This window comes from Oryctolagus cuniculus, chromosome 9, assembly GCF_964237555.1.
Source record: "Oryctolagus cuniculus chromosome 9, mOryCun1.1, whole genome shotgun sequence".
Lineage (NCBI taxonomy): Eukaryota > Metazoa > Chordata > Mammalia > Lagomorpha > Leporidae > Oryctolagus > Oryctolagus cuniculus.
Genome location: NC_091440.1, coordinates 72,322,389 through 72,342,080, shown reverse-complemented (window position 1 = coordinate 72,342,080; position 19,692 = coordinate 72,322,389). Strand labels below are relative to the sequence as shown.

The 19,692-nt window shown below is 54.6% G+C and overlaps 2 protein-coding genes across 10 annotated transcripts in view; one reads left to right on the top strand and one right to left on the bottom strand.

The window, feature by feature from the left end:
- The window catches only part of LOC127487170 (uncharacterized), a 399,814-nt gene that overhangs the window by 230,762 nt on the left and 149,360 nt on the right, over positions 1-19,692 (top strand). For 3 of the 9 annotated variants that reach the window (XM_070048937.1, XM_070048936.1, XM_070048939.1), the window contains exon 1: positions 5,889-16,548. The exons of 1 other annotated variant lie outside the window; for it this stretch is intronic. In XM_070048937.1, coding sequence (XP_069905038.1) covers positions 8,332-8,820 — 489 coding nt within the window. In that variant the 5' untranslated portion in view covers positions 5,889-8,331 and the 3' untranslated portion in view covers positions 8,821-16,548. Of the gene's footprint in view, positions 1-3,025; positions 5,717-5,888; positions 16,549-19,692 lie in introns of those variants that run through there. 5 more of the 9 variants (XM_070048941.1, XM_070048940.1, XM_070048935.1 and 2 more) reach the window with 4 other exon arrangements.
- LOC138843814 (uncharacterized) lies at positions 16,441-18,284 on the bottom strand. The gene is made up of 2 exons (XM_070048950.1): positions 17,147-18,284; positions 16,441-17,019 (listed from the first exon to the last, which is right to left on the bottom strand). The coding sequence occupies exons 1-2, from the start codon at positions 17,276-17,278 to the stop codon at positions 16,441-16,443; spliced, it is 711 nt and encodes a 236-aa protein (XP_069905051.1). The 5' UTR covers positions 17,279-18,284.

Sequence of the window (19,692 nt, the reverse complement as noted above, 5' to 3'; positions counted from 1 at the left end):
AGAGTGAGCAGGAAAATTTGAAAAACAGATAGGTTTTCCAGCACGGCAATTTTCTCCTAATATCCAGATTTATCCTCTCCAAGAATGATATATTTTTAAACTCTTTTTTATATCATTATCCCAGAATTGTCAGAGAAGGTAGACCCTTTACGAAAAGATCCAAAGAGAAGAATTCCTTCTCGGAAATGTCTCCACCAACACAGCTGACCATGAAACTACAGGCCGTCGGCCATGGACCGCTTCGTGTGGACCAGCGGCCTCCTGGAGCTCAAGGAGACCCTGGTGATCCAGCAGCGCGGGGTGCGCATCTACGATGGCGAGGAGAAGGTATGGCGGCGGCGGCGGCGGGCCCGGCGTGAGCGGGTCGGCCTGGCTCTGGGTCGTTGGCGAGGCCGGGGCGGGCCTGCGCGTGCGGGGCGCGGCGCTCGGGTCGGTCTCTCCGCCGGCGGCCTGGGGCGCTCGGCGCCTGCCTCTGCCTGCCTCTGCTGGGCCGGGCCGGGCCGAGCCGACCGCGCGGTGCCCGCCTGCGGAGCGGTTCCCGGGGCCGCGCTCTCGGGTCGGCCCCGTGCCGCCGGTGCTGACGGTGGGTGCGGGCACGCCGACTCCCGCATCTGTCCCCGCAGAGCGGCGGGTGGCCTGGGACGGGATTCCGGAAGAGGCCGCAGGGCCCGCGGCTCGGGTGAGAGAGACAGAGAGAGAGAGAAAGAATGAGTGAATGAATGTCTTCTACTCTGGTTTACTCCGCAAATGTCCGTAACAACTAGGGCTGGGCCAGGCCGAAACCAGGAGCCAGGACCCTCTTCTGGGTCTCCCACACAGGTGCAGGGGCCCAAGGACTTGGACCATCTTTGCTGCTTTCTCAGGCGCATTAGTAGGGAGCTCGATCTGAAGTGGAACAGCCAGGACTTGAATTTGTGCAGGCAGTGGCTTAACTGGTAATGCCACAATGCCCAGCCCTGTCCTCTTCCTCTTTTGAGCCCACCACAGGGTGTGAGGGTGTGTGTGTGTGTGTGTTTAAAGATTTATTTTTAAGACAGAGAGAAAGAGATTTTCCATCCACCGATTCACTCCCCAAATGGCCTCAATGGCAAGGCTGGTGCCAGGCCAAAGCTTGGACCATCCTCTGCTGCCTTTTCAGGCACACCAGCAGGGAGCTGGATTGGAGGCCCAGCAGCTGGGACTCCAACACGTGCTCATCCTGTGCTGTAGGTTTTTTTTTTTTTTTTAAAGGATTTAATTTTTGTTTACTTGAAAGACAGAAAGAGTTACAGAGAGGTAGAGACAGAGAGAGAGAGAGAGAGAGAGGCTTCCATCTGATGGTTCACTCCCCAAATGGTTGCAACGGCCAGAGCTGTGCCGATTGGAAGCCAGGAGCCCAGGAGCTTCTTCTGGGTCTCCCGCGCGGGTGCAGGGGCCCAAGGACTTGGGCCGTCTTCCACTGCTATCTCAGGATACAGCAGAGAGCTGGATAGGAAGTGGAGCAGCCGAGACGTGAACCAGCTCCCATATGGGATGCCGGCGCTTCAGGCCAGGGCTTTAACCCACTGCACCACAGCGCTGGCCCCGTAGGTGGTGGTTTCACATGCTGTGCCCGGTGCTGGTCTCTTGGGAGCTCTCCCTGTATTTCTGTCCATTTCTCTTTTCTCCGTGTGTGTGTCTGCCTGTCAAATAAACAAAGAAATTTTAAAGTAAGAAATAGCCTTGGGGCTATAAGCACCAGCTGTGGCTTAGTGGGTAAAGCCACTGCCTGCATGCTGGCATCCCATATGGGTGCCAGTTTTGAGTCCTGGCTGCTCCATTTCCGATCCAGCTCTCTGTTATTGCCCGGGAAAGCAGTGGAAGATGGCCCAAGTCCTTGGGCTCTTGGACCCATGTGGGAGACCCTGAAGAAGCTCCTGGCTCCTGGCTTTGGATTGGCCCAATTCCAGCCCCAAAAGGGGCCGTTTGGGGAGTGAAACAACTGATGGAAGACCTCTCTCTCTCTGCCTCTCCTTCTCTCTGTGTGTCATTCTGCCTTTCAAATAAATAAATAAATCTCCAAAAAAGAAATAGCCTCACCAGCAAATGAAAAACTAAAAAATAACGGTCAAGTAGCAGAAATGAACAGAAATGATAATGTGTAACATAGCTGGGGCTACCTGGCCTGCAAAAGACCAGTTTGCTGGTGACACTTCACTCTGGCTAAATATGTCTCCAATACATAATCGGCTCTAAGAATAGAATCCTAAGGAGGAAAACAGATGGTACTTGCAGACAGTCAAATATTCGTAGCTCATTTACGATTGTAAAATACATAAGCAGGGTCGAAAGCCTGAGGTGGGGGAGGTGCAAGCCACGGATGGGTTTTGTGTGCAGCAATCAACAGATACATTATGGGAGCTCTATGTTGAAATACAGCCTAGAGTAAATTCAGGATGTCTGTATTAATACTGGAAATGTTTAAATGAAAGCGATCTTAGGAGGGAAAAGGAAAAGGAGCACAAGGACTTAACGCAGCTGTATAAAAAAAAAATCGTGCCATCAATTCTCATTTGAAGAAAAAATTATAGCCTTTAATGAAATGACAGGCACCGACAAGAAAACTGCTACGGATACGCAGGCGTAAAGGACAATAAGAAGTCCAAGCTACAGTGTGGGCTCCCTCTACGCTGAGGGCTTAGGATGGGGTGGACCGCGCTGCCCAGCAAGGGTCTAAAAGGCCATTGGCGGACTGACCGCCAGGGGGCGCGACACGCACGCCTCCACGCCCTCGAGCGCCGCACACGCCCCCCCTTCCCGTGCCCACCCTCCCTGGAAGGCGACCTCCGCCACGCTCGCCGCCAGGGGGCGCCGCCGTCCGCCTGGCGCAGGACTCGCGGGCCGGGAGCGCCGGCGCCGGCGTAGGCGGGCGGGCTGGCGAGTGGCGGCGGCCGGCTTAGCGTCGGCCATGGACCGCTTCGTGTGGACCAGCGGCCTCCTGGAGCTTAATGAGACCCTGGTGATCCAGCAGCGCGGGGTGCGCATCTACGACGGCGAGAAGGTATGGCGGCGGCGGCGGCGGGCCCGGCGTGAGCGGGTCGGCCTGGCTCTGGGTCGTTGGCGAGGCCGGGGCGGGCCTGCGCGTGCGGGGCGCGGCGCTCGGGTCGGTCTCTCCGCCGGCGGCCTGGGGCGCTCGGCGCCTGCCTCTGCCTGCCTCTGCTGGGCCGGGCCGGGCCGAGCCGACCGCGCGGTGCCCGCCTGCGGAGCGGTTCCCGGGGCCGCGCTCTCGGGTCGGCCCCGTGCCGCCGGTGCTGACGGTGGGTGCGGGCACGCCGACTCCCGCATCTGTCCCCGCAGAGCGGCGGGTGGCCTGGGACGGGATTCCGGAAGAGGCCGCAGGGCCCGCGGCTCGGGTGAGAGAGACAGAGAGAGAGAGAAAGAATGAGTGAATGAATGTCTTCTACTCTGGTTTACTCCGCAAATGTCCGTAACAACTAGGGCTGGGCCAGGCCGAAACCAGGAGCCAGGACCCTCTTCTGGGTCTCCCACACAGGTGCAGGGGCCCAAGGACTTGGACCATCTTTGCTGCTTTCTCAGGCGCATTAGTAGGGAGCTCGATCTGAAGTGGAACAGCCAGGACTTGAATTTGTGCAGGCAGTGGCTTAACTGGTAATGCCACAATGCCCAGCCCTGTCCTCTTCCTCTTTTGAGCCCACCACAGGGTGTGAGGGTGTGTGTGTGTGTGTGTTTAAAGATTTATTTTTAAGACAGAGAGAAAGAGATTTTCCATCCACCGATTCACTCCCCAAATGGCCTCAATGGCAAGGCTGGTGCCAGGCCAAAGCTTGGACCATCCTCTGCTGCCTTTTCAGGCACACCAGCAGGGAGCTGGATTGGAGGCCCAGCAGCTGGGACTCCAACACGTGCTCATCCTGTGCTGTAGGTTTTTTTTTTTTTTTTTAAAGGATTTAATTTTTGTTTACTTGAAAGACAGAAAGAGTTACAGAGAGGTAGAGACAGAGAGAGAGAGAGAGAGAGAGAGGCTTCCATCTGATGGTTCACTCCCCAAATGGTTGCAACGGCCAGAGCTGTGCCGATTGGAAGCCAGGAGCCCAGGAGCTTCTTCTGGGTCTCCCGCGCGGGTGCAGGGGCCCAAGGACTTGGGCCGTCTTCCACTGCTATCTCAGGATACAGCAGAGAGCTGGATAGGAAGTGGAGCAGCCGAGACGTGAACCAGCTCCCATATGGGATGCCGGCGCTTCAGGCCAGGGCTTTAACCCACTGCACCACAGCGCTGGCCCCGTAGGTGGTGGTTTCACATGCTGTGCCCGGTGCTGGTCTCTTGGGAGCTCTCCCTGTATTTCTGTCCATTTCTCTTTTCTCCGTGTGTGTGTCTGCCTGTCAAATAAACAAAGAAATTTTAAAGTAAGAAATAGCCTTGGGGCTATAAGCACCAGCTGTGGCTTAGTGGGTAAAGCCACTGCCTGCATGCTGGCATCCCATATGGGTGCCAGTTTTGAGTCCTGGCTGCTCCATTTCCGATCCAGCTCTCTGTTATTGCCCGGGAAAGCAGTGGAAGATGGCCCAAGTCCTTGGGCTCTTGGACCCATGTGGGAGACCCTGAAGAAGCTCCTGGCTCCTGGCTTTGGATTGGCCCAATTCCAGCCCCAAAAGGGGCCGTTTGGGGAGTGAAACAACTGATGGAAGACCTCTCTCTCTCTGCCTCTCCTTCTCTCTGTGTGTCATTCTGCCTTTCAAATAAATAAATAAATCTCCAAAAAAGAAATAGCCTCACCAGCAAATGAAAAACTAAAAAATAACGGTCAAGTAGCAGAAATGAACAGAAATGATAATGTGTAACATAGCTGGGGCTACCTGGCCTGCAAAAGACCAGTTTGCTGGTGACACTTCACTCTGGCTAAATATGTCTCCAATACATAATCGGCTCTAAGAATAGAATCCTAAGGAGGAAAACAGATGGTACTTGCAGACAGTCAAATATTCGTAGCTCATTTACGATTGTAAAATACATAAGCAGGGTCGAAAGCCTGAGGTGGGGGAGGTGCAAGCCACGGATGGGTTTTGTGTGCAGCAATCAACAGATACATTATGGGAGCTCTATGTTGAAATACAGCCTAGAGTAAATTCAGGATGTCTGTATTAATACTGGAAATGTTTAAATGAAAGCGATCTTAGGAGGGAAAAGGAAAAGGAGCACAAGGACTTAACGCAGCTGTATAAAAAAAAAATCGTGCCATCAATTCTCATTTGAAGAAAAAATTATAGCCTTTAATGAAATGACAGGCACCGACAAGAAAACTGCTACGGATACGCAGGCGTAAAGGACAATAAGAAGTCCAAGCTACAGTGTGGGCTCCCTCTACGCTGAGGGCTTAGGATGGGGTGGACCGCGCTGCCCAGCAAGGGTCTAAAAGGCCATTGGCGGACTGACCGCCAGGGGGCGCGACACGCACGCCTCCACGCCCTCGAGCGCCGCACACGCCCCCCCTCCCGTGCCCACCCTCCCTGGAAGGCGACCTCCGCCACGCTCGCCGCCAGGGGGCGCCGCCGTCCGCCTGGCGCAGGACTCGCGGGCCGGGAGCGCCGGCGCCGGCGTAGGCGGGCGGGCTGGCGAGTGGCGGCGGCCGGCTTAGCGTCGGCCATGGACCGCTTCGTGTGGACCAGCGGCCTCCTGGAGCTTAATGAGACCCTGGTGATCCAGCAGCGCGGGGTGCGCATCTACGACGGCGAGGAGAAGGTATGGCGGCGGCGGCGGCGGGCCCGGCGTGAGCGGGTCGGCCTGGCTCTGGGTCGTTGGCGAGGCCGGGGCGGGCCTGCGCGTGCGGGGCGCGGCGCTCGGGTCGGTCTCTCCGCCGGCGGCCTGGGGCGCTCGGCGCCTGCCTCTGCCTGCCTCTGCTGGGCCGGGCCGGGCCGGGCCGAGCCGACCGCGCGGTGCCCGCCTGCGGAGCGGTTCCCGGGGCCGCGCTCTCGGGTCGGCCCCGTGCCGCCGGTGCTGACGGTGGGTGCGGGCACGCCGACTCCCGCATCTGTCCCCGCAGAGCGGCGGGTGGCCTGGGACGGGATTCCGGAAGAGGCCGCAGGGCCCGCGGCTCGGGTGAGAGAGACAGAGAGAGAGAGAAAGAATGAGTGAATGAATGTCTTCTACTCTGGTTTACTCCGCAAATGTCCGTAACAACTAGGGCTGGGCCAGGCCGAAACCAGGAGCCAGGACCCTCTTCTGGGTCTCCCACACAGGTGCAGGGGCCCAAGGACTTGGACCATCTTTGCTGCTTTCTCAGGCGCATTAGTAGGGAGCTCGATCTGAAGTGGAACAGCCAGGACTTGAATTTGTGCAGGCAGTGGCTTAACTGGTAATGCCACAATGCCCAGCCCTGTCCTCTTCCTCTTTTGAGCCCACCACAGGGTGTGAGGGTGTGTGTGTGTGTGTGTTTAAAGATTTATTTTTAAGACAGAGAGAAAGAGATTTTCCATCCACCGATTCACTCCCCAAATGGCCTCAATGGCAAGGCTGGTGCCAGGCCAAAGCTTGGACCATCCTCTGCTGCCTTTTCAGGCACACCAGCAGGGAGCTGGATTGGAGGCCCAGCAGCTGGGACTCCAACACGTGCTCATCCTGTGCTGTAGGTTTTTTTTTTTTTTTTTTTAAAGGATTTAATTTTTGTTTACTTGAAAGACAGAAAGAGTTACAGAGAGGTAGAGACAGAGAGAGAGAGAGAGAGAGCGAGAGAGAGGCTTCCATCTGATGGTTCACTCCCCAAATGGTTGCAACGGCCAGAGCTGTGCCGATTGGAAGCCAGGAGCCCAGGAGCTTCTTCTGGGTCTCCCGCGCGGGTGCAGGGGCCCAAGGACTTGGGCCGTCTTCCACTGCTATCTCAGGATACAGCAGAGAGCTGGATAGGAAGTGGAGCAGCCGAGACGTGAACCAGCTCCCATATGGGATGCCGGCGCTTCAGGCCAGGGCTTTAACCCACTGCACCACAGCGCTGGCCCCGTAGGTGGTGGTTTCACATGCTGTGCCCGGTGCTGGTCTCTTGGGAGCTCTCCCTGTATTTCTGTCCATTTCTCTTTTCTCCGTGTGTGTGTCTGCCTGTCAAATAAACAAAGAAATTTTAAAGTAAGAAATAGCCTTGGGGCTATAAGCACCAGCTGTGGCTTAGTGGGTAAAGCCACTGCCTGCATGCTGGCATCCCATATGGGTGCCAGTTTTGAGTCCTGGCTGCTCCATTTCCGATCCAGCTCTCTGTTATTGCCCGGGAAAGCAGTGGAAGATGGCCCAAGTCCTTGGGCTCTTGGACCCATGTGGGAGACCCTGAAGAAGCTCCTGGCTCCTGGCTTTGGATTGGCCCAATTCCAGCCCCAAAAGGGGCCGTTTGGGGAGTGAAACAACTGATGGAAGACCTCTCTCTCTCTGCCTCTCCTTCTCTCTGTGTGTCATTCTGCCTTTCAAATAAATAAATAAATCTCCAAAAAAGAAATAGCCTCACCAGCAAATGAAAAACTAAAAAATAACGGTCAAGTAGCAGAAATGAACAGAAATGATAATGTGTAACATAGCTGGGGCTACCTGGCCTGCAAAAGACCAGTTTGCTGTTGACACTTCACTCTGGCTAAATATGTCTCCAATACATAATCGGCTCTAAGAATAGAATCCTAAGGAGGAAAACAGATGGTACTTGCAGACAGTCAAATATTCGTAGCTCATTTACGATTGTAAAATACATAAGCAGGGTCGAAAGCCTGAGGTGGGGGAGGTGCAAGCCACGGATGGGTTTTGTGTGCAGCAATCAACAGATACATTATGGGAGCTCTATGTTGAAATACAGCCTAGAGTAAATTCAGGATGTCTGTATTAATACTGGAAATGTTTAAATGAAAGCGATCTTAGGAGGGAAAAGGAAAAGGAGCACAAGGACTTAACGCAGCTGTATAAAAAAAAAATCGTGCCATCAATTCTCATTTGAAGAAAAAATTATAGCCTTTAATGAAATGACAGGCACCGACAAGAAAACTGCTACGGATACGCAGGCGTAAAGGACAATAAGAAGTCCAAGCTACAGTGTGGGCTCCCTCTACGCTGAGGGCTTAGGATGGGGTGGACCGCGCTGCCCAGCAAGGGTCTAAAAGGCCATTGGCGGACTGACCGCCAGGGGGCGCGACACGCACGCCTCCACGCCCTCGAGCGCCGCACACGCCCCCCCTTCCCGTGCCCACCCTCCCTGGAAGGCGACCTCCGCCACGCTCGCCGCCAGGGGGCGCCGCCGTCCGCCTGGCGCAGGACTCGCGGGCCGGGAGCGCCGGCGCCGGCGTAGGCGGGCGGGCTGGCGAGTGGCGGCGGCCGGCTTAGCGTCGGCCATGGACCGCTTCGTGTGGACCAGCGGCCTCCTGGAGCTTAATGAGACCCTGGTGATCCAGCAGCGCGGGGTGCGCATCTACGATGGCGAGGAGAAGGTATGGCGGCGGCGGCGGCGGCGGCGGCGGGCCCGGCGTGAGCGGGTCGGCCTGGCTCTGGGTCGTTGGCGAGGCCGGGGCGGGCCTGCGCGTGCGGGGCGCGGCGCTCGGGTCGGTCTCTCCGCCGGCGGCCTGGGGCGCTCGGCGCCTGCCTCTGCCTGCCTCTGCTGGGCCGGGCCGGGCCGAGCCGACCGCGCGGTGCCCGCCTGCGGAGCGGTTCCCGGGGCCGCGCTCTCGGGTCGGCCCCGTGCCGCCGGTGCTGACGGTGGGTGCGGGCACGCCGACTCCCGCATCTGTCCCCGCAGAGCGGCGGGTGGCCTGGGACGGGATTCCGGAAGAGGCCGCAGGGCCCGCGGCTCGGGTGAGAGAGACAGAGAGAGAGAGAAAGAATGAGTGAATGAATGTCTTCTACTCTGGTTTACTCCGCAAATGTCCGTAACAACTAGGGCTGGGCCAGGCCGAAACCAGGAGCCAGGACCCTCTTCTGGGTCTCCCACACAGGTGCAGGGGCCCAAGGACTTGGACCATCTTTGCTGCTTTCTCAGGCGCATTAGTAGGGAGCTCGATCTGAAGTGGAACAGCCAGGACTTGAATTTGTGCAGGCAGTGGCTTAACTGGTAATGCCACAATGCCCAGCCCTGTCCTCTTCCTCTTTTGAGCCCACCACAGGGTGTGAGGGTGTGTGTGTGTGTGTGTTTAAAGATTTATTTTTAAGACAGAGAGAAAGAGATTTTCCATCCACCGATTCACTCCCCAAATGGCCTCAATGGCAAGGCTGGTGCCAGGCCAAAGCTTGGACCATCCTCTGCTGCCTTTTCAGGCACACCAGCAGGGAGCTGGATTGGAGGCCCAGCAGCTGGGACTCCAACACGTGCTCATCCTGTGCTGTAGGTTTTTTTTTTTTTTTTTTTTAAAGGATTTAATTTTTGTTTACTTGAAAGACAGAAAGAGTTACAGAGAGGTAGAGACAGAGAGAGAGAGAGAGAGAGAGGCTTCCATCTGATGGTTCACTCCCCAAATGGTTGCAACGGCCAGAGCTGTGCCGATTGGAAGCCAGGAGCCCAGGAGCTTCTTCTGGGTCTCCCGCGCGGGTGCAGGGGCCCAAGGACTTGGGCCGTCTTCCACTGCTATCTCAGGATACAGCAGAGAGCTGGATAGGAAGTGGAGCAGCCGAGACGTGAACCAGCTCCCATATGGGATGCCGGCGCTTCAGGCCAGGGCTTTAACCCACTGCACCACAGCGCTGGCCCCGTAGGTGGTGGTTTCACATGCTGTGCCCGGTGCTGGTCTCTTGGGAGCTCTCCCTGTATTTCTGTCCATTTCTCTTTTCTCCGTGTGTGTGTCTGCCTGTCAAATAAACAAAGAAATTTTAAAGTAAGAAATAGCCTTGGGGCTATAAGCACCAGCTGTGGCTTAGTGGGTAAAGCCACTGCCTGCATGCTGGCATCCCATATGGGTGCCAGTTTTGAGTCCTGGCTGCTCCATTTCCGATCCAGCTCTCTGTTATTGCCCGGGAAAGCAGTGGAAGATGGCCCAAGTCCTTGGGCTCTTGGACCCATGTGGGAGACCCTGAAGAAGCTCCTGGCTCCTGGCTTTGGATTGGCCCAATTCCAGCCCCAAAAGGGGCCGTTTGGGGAGTGAAACAACTGATGGAAGACCTCTCTCTCTCTGCCTCTCCTTCTCTCTGTGTGTCATTCTGCCTTTCAAATAAATAAATAAATCTCCAAAAAAGAAATAGCCTCACCAGCAAATGAAAAACTAAAAAATAACGGTCAAGTAGCAGAAATGAACAGAAATGATAATGTGTAACATAGCTGGGGCTACCTGGCCTGCAAAAGACCAGTTTGCTGGTGACACTTCACTCTGGCTAAATATGTCTCCAATACATAATCGGCTCTAAGAATAGAATCCTAAGGAGGAAAACAGATGGTACTTGCAGACAGTCAAATATTCGTAGCTCATTTACGATTGTAAAATACATAAGCAGGGTCGAAAGCCTGAGGTGGGGGAGGTGCAAGCCACGGATGGGTTTTGTGTGCAGCAATCAACAGATACATTATGGGAGCTCTATGTTGAAATACAGCCTAGAGTAAATTCAGGATGTCTGTATTAATACTGGAAATGTTTAAATGAAAGCGATCTTAGGAGGGAAAAGGAAAAGGAGCACAAGGACTTAACGCAGCTGTATAAAAAAAAAATCGTGCCATCAATTCTCATTTGAAGAAAAAATTATAGCCTTTAATGAAATGACAGGCACCGACAAGAAAACTGCTACGGATACGCAGGCGTAAAGGACAATAAGAAGTCCAAGCTACAGTGTGGGCTCCCTCTACGCTGAGGGCTTAGGATGGGGTGGACCGCGCTGCCCAGCAAGGGTCTAAAAGGCCATTGGCGGACTGACCGCCAGGGGGCGCGACACGCACGCCTCCACGCCCTCGAGCGCCGCACACGCCCCCCCTTCCCGTGCCCACCCTCCCTGGAAGGCGACCCCTGCCACGCTCGCCGCCAGGGGGCGCCGCCGTCCGCCTGGCGCAGGACTCGCGGGCCGGGAGCGCCGGCGCCGGCGTAGGCGGGCGGGCTGGCGAGTGGCGGCGGCCGGCTTAGCGTCGGCCATGGACCGCTTCGTGTGGACCAGCGGCCTCCTGGAGCTTAATGAGACCCTGGTGATCCAGCAGCGCGGGGTGCGCATCTACGATGGCGAGGAGAAGGTATGGCGGCGGCGGCGGCGGCGGCGGCGGGCCCGGCGTGAGCGGGTCGGCCTGGCTCTGGGTCGTTGGCGAGGCCGGGGCGGGCCTGCGCGTGCGGGGCGCGGCGCTCGGGTCGGTCTCTCCGCCGGCGGCCTGGGGCGCTCGGCGCCTGCCTCTGCCTGCCTCTGCTGGGCCGGGCCGGGCCGAGCCGACCGCGCGGTGCCCGCCTGCGGAGCGGTTCCCGGGGCCGCGCTCTCGGGTCGGCCCCGTGCCGCCGGTGCTGACGGTGGGTGCGGGCACGCCGACTCCCGCATCTGTCCCCGCAGAGCGGCGGGTGGCCTGGGACGGGATTCCGGAAGAGGCCGCAGGGCCCGCGGCTCGGGTGAGAGAGACAGAGAGAGAGAGAAAGAATGAGTGAATGAATGTCTTCTACTCTGGTTTACTCCGCAAATGTCCGTAACAACTAGGGCTGGGCCAGGCCGAAACCAGGAGCCAGGACCCTCTTCTGGGTCTCCCACACAGGTGCAGGGGCCCAAGGACTTGGACCATCTTTGCTGCTTTCTCAGGCGCATTAGTAGGGAGCTCGATCTGAAGTGGAACAGCCAGGACTTGAATTTGTGCAGGCAGTGGCTTAACTGGTAATGCCACAATGCCCAGCCCTGTCCTCTTCCTCTTTTGAGCCCACCACAGGGTGTGAGGGTGTGTGTGTGTGTGTTTAAAGATTTATTTTTAAGACAGAGAGAAAGAGATTTTCCATCCACCGATTCACTCCCCAAATGGCCTCAATGGCAAGGCTGGTGCCAGGCCAAAGCTTGGACCATCCTCTGCTGCCTTTTCAGGCACACCAGCAGGGAGCTGGATTGGAGGCCCAGCAGCTGGGACTCCAACACGTGCTCATCCTGTGCTGTAGGTTTTTTTTTTTTTTTTAAAGGATTTAATTTTTGTTTACTTGAAAGACAGAAAGAGTTACAGAGAGGTAGAGACAGAGAGAGAGAGAGAGAGAGAGAGAGAGAGGCTTCCATCTGATGGTTCACTCCCCAAATGGTTGCAACGGCCAGAGCTGTGCCGATTGGAAGCCAGGAGCCCAGGAGCTTCTTCTGGGTCTCCCGCGCGGGTGCAGGGGCCCAAGGACTTGGGCCGTCTTCCACTGCTATCTCAGGATACAGCAGAGAGCTGGATAGGAAGTGGAGCAGCCGAGACGTGAACCAGCTCCCATATGGGATGCCGGCGCTTCAGGCCAGGGCTTTAACCCACTGCACCACAGCGCTGGCCCCGTAGGTGGTGGTTTCACATGCTGTGCCCGGTGCTGGTCTCTTGGGAGCTCTCCCTGTATTTCTGTCCATTTCTCTTTTCTCCGTGTGTGTGTCTGCCTGTCAAATAAACAAAGAAATTTTAAAGTAAGAAATAGCCTTGGGGCTATAAGCACCAGCTGTGGCTTAGTGGGTAAAGCCACTGCCTGCATGCTGGCATCCCATATGGGTGCCAGTTTTGAGTCCTGGCTGCTCCATTTCCGATCCAGCTCTCTGTTATTGCCCGGGAAAGCAGTGGAAGATGGCCCAAGTCCTTGGGCTCTTGGACCCATGTGGGAGACCCTGAAGAAGCTCCTGGCTCCTGGCTTTGGATTGGCCCAATTCCAGCCCCAAAAGGGGCCGTTTGGGGAGTGAAACAACTGATGGAAGACCTCTCTCTCTCTGCCTCTCCTTCTCTCTGTGTGTCATTCTGCCTTTCAAATAAATAAATAAATCTCCAAAAAAGAAATAGCCTCACCAGCAAATGAAAAACTAAAAAATAACGGTCAAGTAGCAGAAATGAACAGAAATGATAATGTGTAACATAGCTGGGGCTACCTGGCCTGCAAAAGACCAGTTTGCTGGTGACACTTCACTCTGGCTAAATATGTCTCCAATACATAATCGGCTCTAAGAATAGAATCCTAAGGAGGAAAACAGATGGTACTTGCAGACAGTCAAATATTCGTAGCTCATTTACGATTGTAAAATACATAAGCAGGGTCGAAAGCCTGAGGTGGGGGAGGTGCAAGCCACGGATGGGTTTTGTGTGCAGCAATCAACAGATACATTATGGGAGCTCTATGTTGAAATACAGCCTAGAGTAAATTCAGGATGTCTGTATTAATACTGGAAATGTTTAAATGAAAGCGATCTTAGGAGGGAAAAGGAAAAGGAGCACAAGGACTTAACGCAGCTGTATAAAAAAAAAATCGTGCCATCAATTCTCATTTGAAGAAAAAATTATAGCCTTTAATGAAATGACAGGCACCGACAAGAAAACTGCTACGGATACGCAGGCGTAAAGGACAATAAGAAGTCCAAGCTACAGTGTGGGCTCCCTCTACGCTGAGGGCTTAGGATGGGGTGGACCGCGCTGCCCAGCAAGGGTCTAAAAGGCCATTGGCGGACTGACCGCCAGGGGGCGCGACACGCACGCCTCCACGCCCTCGAGCGCCGCACACGCCCCCCCTTCCCGTGCCCACCCTCCCTGGAAGGCGACCTCCGCCACGCTCGCCGCCAGGGGGCGCCGCCGTCCGCCTGGCGCAGGACTCGCGGGCCGGGAGCGCCGGCGCCGGCGTAGGCGGGCGGGCTGGCGAGTGGCGGCGGCCGGCTTAGCGTCGGCCATGGACCGCTTCGTGTGGACCAGCGGCCTCCTGGAGCTTAATGAGACCCTGGTGATCCAGCAGCGCGGGGTGCGCATCTACGATGGCGAGGAGAAGGTATGGCGGCGGCGGCGGCGGCGGCGGCGGGCCCGGCGTGAGCGGGTCGGCCTGGCTCTGGGTCGTTGGCGAGGCCGGGGCGGGCCTGCGCGTGCGGGGCGCGGCGCTCGGGTCGGTCTCTCCGCCGGCGGCCTGGGGCGCTCGGCGCCTGCCTCTGCCTGCCTCTGCTGGGCCGGGCCGAGCCGACCGCGCGGTGCCCGCCTGCGGAGCGGTTCCCGGGGCCGCGCTCTCGGGTCGGCCCCGTGCCGCCGGTGCTGACGGTGGGTGCGGGCATGCCGACTCCCGCATCTGTCCCCGCAGAGCGGCGGGTGGCCTGGGACGGGATTCCGGAAGAGGCCGCAGGGCCCGCGGCTCGGGTGAGAGAGACAGAGAGAGAGAGAAAGAATGAGTGAATGAATGTCTTCTACTCTGGTTTACTCCGCAAATGTCCGTAACAACTAGGGCTGGGCCAGGCCGAAACCAGGAGCCAGGACCCTCTTCTGGGTCTCCCACACAGGTGCAGGGGCCCAAGGACTTGGACCATCTTTGCTGCTTTCTCAGGCGCATTAGTAGGGAGCTCGATCTGAAGTGGAACAGCCAGGACTTGAATTTGTGCAGGCAGTGGCTTAACTGGTAATGCCACAATGCCCAGCCCTGTCCTCTTCCTCTTTTGAGCCCACCACAGGGTGTGAGGGTGTGTGTGTGTGTGTTTAAAGATTTATTTTTAAGACAGAGAGAAAGAGATTTTCCATCCACCGATTCACTCCCCAAATGGCCTCAATGGCAAGGCTGGTGCCAGGCCAAAGCTTGGACCATCCTCTGCTGCCTTTTCAGGCACACCAGCAGGGAGCTGGATTGGAGGCCCAGCAGCTGGGACTCCAACACGTGCTCATCCTGTGCTGTAGGTTTTTTTTTTTTTTTTAAAGGATTTAATTTTTGTTTACTTGAAAGACAGAAAGAGTTACAGAGAGGTAGAGACAGAGAGAGAGAGAGAGAGAGAGAGAGAGAGAGGCTTCCATCTGATGGTTCACTCCCCAAATGGTTGCAACGGCCAGAGCTGTGCCGATTGGAAGCCAGGAGCCCAGGAGCTTCTTCTGGGTCTCCCGCGCGGGTGCAGGGGCCCAAGGACTTGGGCCGTCTTCCACTGCTATCTCAGGATACAGCAGAGAGCTGGATAGGAAGTGGAGCAGCCGAGACGTGAACCAGCTCCCATATGGGATGCCGGCGCTTCAGGCCAGGGCTTTAACCCACTGCACCACAGCGCTGGCCCCGTAGGTGGTGGTTTCACATGCTGTGCCCGGTGCTGGTCTCTTGGGAGCTCTCCCTGTATTTCTGTCCATTTCTCTTTTCTCCGTGTGTCTGCCTGTCAAATAAACAAAGAAATTTTAAAGTAAGAAATAGCCTTGGGGCTATAAGCACCAGCTGTGGCTTAGTGGGTAAAGCCACTGCCTGCATGCTGGCATCCCATATGGGTGCCAGTTTTGAGTCCTGGCTGCTCCATTTCCGATCCAGCTCTCTGTTATTGCCCGGGAAAGCAGTGGAAGATGGCCCAAGTCCTTGGGCTCTTGGACCCATGTGGGAGACCCTGAAGAAGCTCCTGGCTCCTGGCTTTGGATTGGCCCAATTCCAGCCCCAAAAGGGGCCGTTTGGGGAGTGAAACAACTGATGGAAGACCTCTCTCTCTCTGCCTCTCCTTCTCTCTGTGTGTCATTCTGCCTTTCAAATAAATAAATAAATCTCCAAAAAAGAAATAGCCTCACCAGCAAATGAAAAACTAAAAAATAACGGTCAAGTAGCAGAAATGAACAGAAATGATAATGTGTAACATAGCTGGGGCTACCTGGCCTGCAAAAGACCAGTTTGCTGGTGACACTTCACTCTGGCTAAATATGTCTCCAATACATAATCGGCTCTAAGAATAGAATCCTAAGGAGGAAAACAGATGGTACTTGCAGACAGTCAAATATTCGTAGCTCATTTACGATTGTAAAATACATAAGCAGGGTCGAAAGCCTGAGGTGGGGGAGGTGCAAGCCACGGATGGGTTTTGTGTGCAGCAATCAACAGATACATTATGGGAGCTCTATGTTGAAATACAGCCTAGAGTAAATTCAGGATGTCTGTATTAATACTGGAAATGTTTAAATGAAAGCGATCTTAGGAGGGAAAAGGAAAAGGAGCACAAGGACTTAACGCAGCTGTATAAAAAAAAAATCGTGCCATCAATTCTCATTTGAAGAAAAAATTATAGCCTTTAATGAAATGACAGGCACCGACAAGAAAACTGCTACGGATACGCAGGCGTAAAGGACAATAAGAAGTCCAAGCTACAGTGTGGGCTCCCTCTACGCTGAGGGCTTAGGATGGGGTGGACCGCGCTGCCCAGCAAGGGTCTAAAAGGCCATTGGCGGACTGACCGCCAGGGGGCGCGACACGCACGCCTCCACGCCCTCGAGCGCCGCACACGCCCCCCCTTCCCGTGCCCACCCTCCCTGGAAGGCGACCTCCGCCACGCTCGCCGCCAGGGGGCGCCGCCGTCCGCCTGGCGCAGGACTCGCGGGCCGGGAGCGCTGGCGCCGGCGTAGGCGGGCGGGCTGGCGAGTGGCGGCGGCCGGCTTAGCGTCGGCCATGGACCGCTTCGTGTGGACCAGCGGCCTCCTGGAGCTTAATGAGACCCTGGTGATCCAGCAGCGCGGGGTGCGCATCTACGATGGCGAGGAGAAGGTATGGCGGCGGCGGCGGCGGCGGCGGCGGCGGGCCCGGCGTGAGCGGGTCGGCCTGGCTCTGGGTCGTTGGCGAGGCCGGGGCGGGCCTGCGCGTGCGGGGCGCGGCGCTCGGGTCGGTCTCTCCGCCGGCGGCCTGGGGCGCTCGGCGCCTGCCTCTGCCTGCCTCTGCTGGGCCGGGCCGAGCCGACCGCGCGGTGCCCGCCTGCGGAGCGGTTCCCGGGGCCGCGCTCTCGGGTCGGCCCCGTGCCGCCGGTGCTGACGGTGGGTGCGGGCACGCCGACTCCCGCATCTGTCCCCGCAGAGCGGCGGGTGGCCTGGGACGGGATTCCGGAAGAGGCCGCAGGGCCCGCGGCTCGGGTTCTTGTTTGCTGGTTCTGATGTGTGAGTCCTGTAGGGTGGACGGAGTTGGGAGCCAGTGTGTTGGGTGGTGACGTAGCCAGGTGGTGCCCCCAGGCGTCTCCGGAGCTGCCTTTGCAAAAAGAAATAGAAAGTGTTACGGAACGATTTCGGTGAAACCACACGACATCCTGGCTTGGGTGGAATGTGTAAACTAGGATGAAGGGGGAAAAGGAAGTTTTTTTCTTAAACCCATTTACCCACGAACACTGGTAGTTTCCGGAAGTGTTGAGCTGCCACTTCTCCTTCCTGGCCGTCTGGTTCGGGAACGTTGTCAGTGTGCTCACATGTCGGTACCTCACGTGGTACCGAAGACATAGCAGTGTGCACATTGGTGTGCAGATCTGGTCAAGTCAGCCTCCCGTCTGGAAGGAGAAGGCTTAGGTACTGCCGTGGAGAATGCTCAGCCTTCAGGGCTTTGCGTCCCAACACGCTCCCTGGACAGACTGGTCATCCTGTGCCTTCTGGCTCATTGTGGGTGTGAAACCCACTTAAAAAAAACCAGAATGACTAAAGTGCCTCGCATGTGCTTGGAGCTTTATATTTATGACCTCATTTATTCCTCACAACAGGTGTACGAGCTGAGCATTTCATTAAGAAAATATCTCTGAGAGATCCAAGGGACTTTCCTAGGATCCACAGAGTAGCAGGCGGGGTGGGACTTAAAGCTGTGTTGTTCACTGGGCCACGGCACTTCAGCGAGAGCAGTCTGCAGTGCCAGATGCCTTTATGTGGCGAATCTGCCGAAAGATGTGGACACAGAGACCTGCGGTGGATAGCTGAGAAAACTGCAAGCCGTCCAGGGCCACACAAGCAGTCATTGGTGGAGCTGCAGTTCCAAGCCAGATCCAGTGGCCTGTGCTCTGTCCACACCCCGGTGCCCCTGGCGAATCAGTGTGTGTGCACTTGTCTGTACAGGCACAGCTTTTGTGGGCCCATTATGCCTGGGTAATGTGTAGTTTCCTTAAGCAGTATAGACAGGTCATTTGTTTCATTCACAGATGCTTCTGTGGCCTCAGCTAATTAGAAAACAATGTGAAGAAGATTAGTAATGCATAATGTGGCAAGTTGGCAGCTTATACCAGATTTACCAAATGTTCTCTTTCAGCTGACTATTTCACTTTTAGGAATTTACCCTTGGGAGAGAGTCAGGGATGCATAAGAAAACTACATTTGAAGATACTCATCTCAGCATTGGCTATAGTGCATGATTGTTACAGTCACATAGATGGGAAAACCAAAGGCAATCTGAATGCCTACTGCAGAGATTGGTTTATTATATTACAGCATGCCCTAGTTAGCATAGGGATTGCTAGTATAGGTTTCTAAGTAATGAAAAAAAAAGCTATAAAACTATAAATATCCTGGTCTCATTTCTAGAGTGTACATGCATATAAATATACACTCTGTGTGTGTGTGTGTGTGTGTGTGTATATATATATATATATATATATATATATAAACTCTGGCTTCTATGGATAGGAATGATTTCATTTTCTATTTTAGGCTTTCCTTTAAATGTTTTCCAGATTTGTCAGTAATGAGTATGTATTAATGTCATAAGAAATAACATGAAAAATAAGGTAAGTTATTCAGTGAGTTCCCAAGTTTGATGAACTTCTAAGTAGTTGAAATTATTCTAACTCTGAGTGGTAAAGCAAACCAGCAGTAACTTGTCTGTCAGGCTTAGATCAGAATCCCCTGGAACCCTGAAGGGAACTATTGCACAATCTCTTCACTTATAGCAGCAAGATTTTATGTCTGCATATTGTTAATTGACATAGCAATGGAACAGACTCTGGTTTGAGCTTGAAATTTACATCCTTCTGCTTGGATTTCAGTAAGATAAAACACAGCACTTCTTAATCAGAACTCATGTTCTAATGCAACATCATGTACTCTCAAATTAATAAAATACTTGCTTTTGGAAAGGGGAATTCAAAAAAATTACGTATTTATTTATTTGAGAGGCAGAGTGAATCAGCAAGCTCCCAACTGCTGGTTCACTTCCCAGTGTCTAGCAATGGCTGGGCCAGCGTGGGAACTGAAGAAAGAAGCTGGTGTCTCAACTTGTGTGGGTGGTGGGAACCCAGTTACTTGAGCCATCACCACTGGCTCCCAGGGACTCTGTTAGCAGGAAGCTGGAGTCAGGAGCTGGAGCTGGGCATCAGACTCAAACAGTCTGATGTGGGAAGTGAGCATCTTAACTGGTAGCCTAACTGCTAGACCAAATGCCTGCTCTATATGATTTTAAACACAGTGGAATCCTGTTACTACTTGTAAGAATTGGACACTCACTAAAATACTTTGCTTAGAGTTTGTCATAAGGTAGTCTTGTAAATGGGACCAGCCTTACAATTTTTGACATAACTAAATACCCCTAGAAAGTATACAAGCACATCTTCTTATGGCAAATGCTAATTTCTGATCATTAGAATTCATAGAAGATAGCAATGCACTCTTGCTTTTCACAGAAATTAAGGAGTTTGATTTATTCTCTTGGGTTCCAACTTAAAAACTTTATTACTTATATAATTTTCAAAGATAGTGACAAATTATGAGAGTTAAAAGTTTGATCCTAAAAACGTTTTTTAACTTTTATTTAATAAATATGAATTTCCAAAGTACAGTGTATGGAGTACAATGGCTTTTCCCCCTATAACTTCCCTCCACCCGCAACCCTCCCATCTCTTGCTCCCTCTCCCATTCAGTTCGCATCAAGATTGATTTTCAATTCTCTTTATAT

What these genes read in the sequence shown, in the direction of transcription:
- LOC138843814 (XM_070048950.1), bottom strand. Translation starts at nt 17,278, where the DNA reads ATGTGCACACTGCTATGTCTTCGGTACCACGTGAGGTACCGACATGTG. An exon ending in GAAACTACCAGTGTTCGTGG is followed by an intron (nt 17,020 to 17,146) that starts GTAAATGGGTTT and finishes CTTTTTGCAAAG; the next exon opens with GCAGCTCCGGAGACGCCTGG.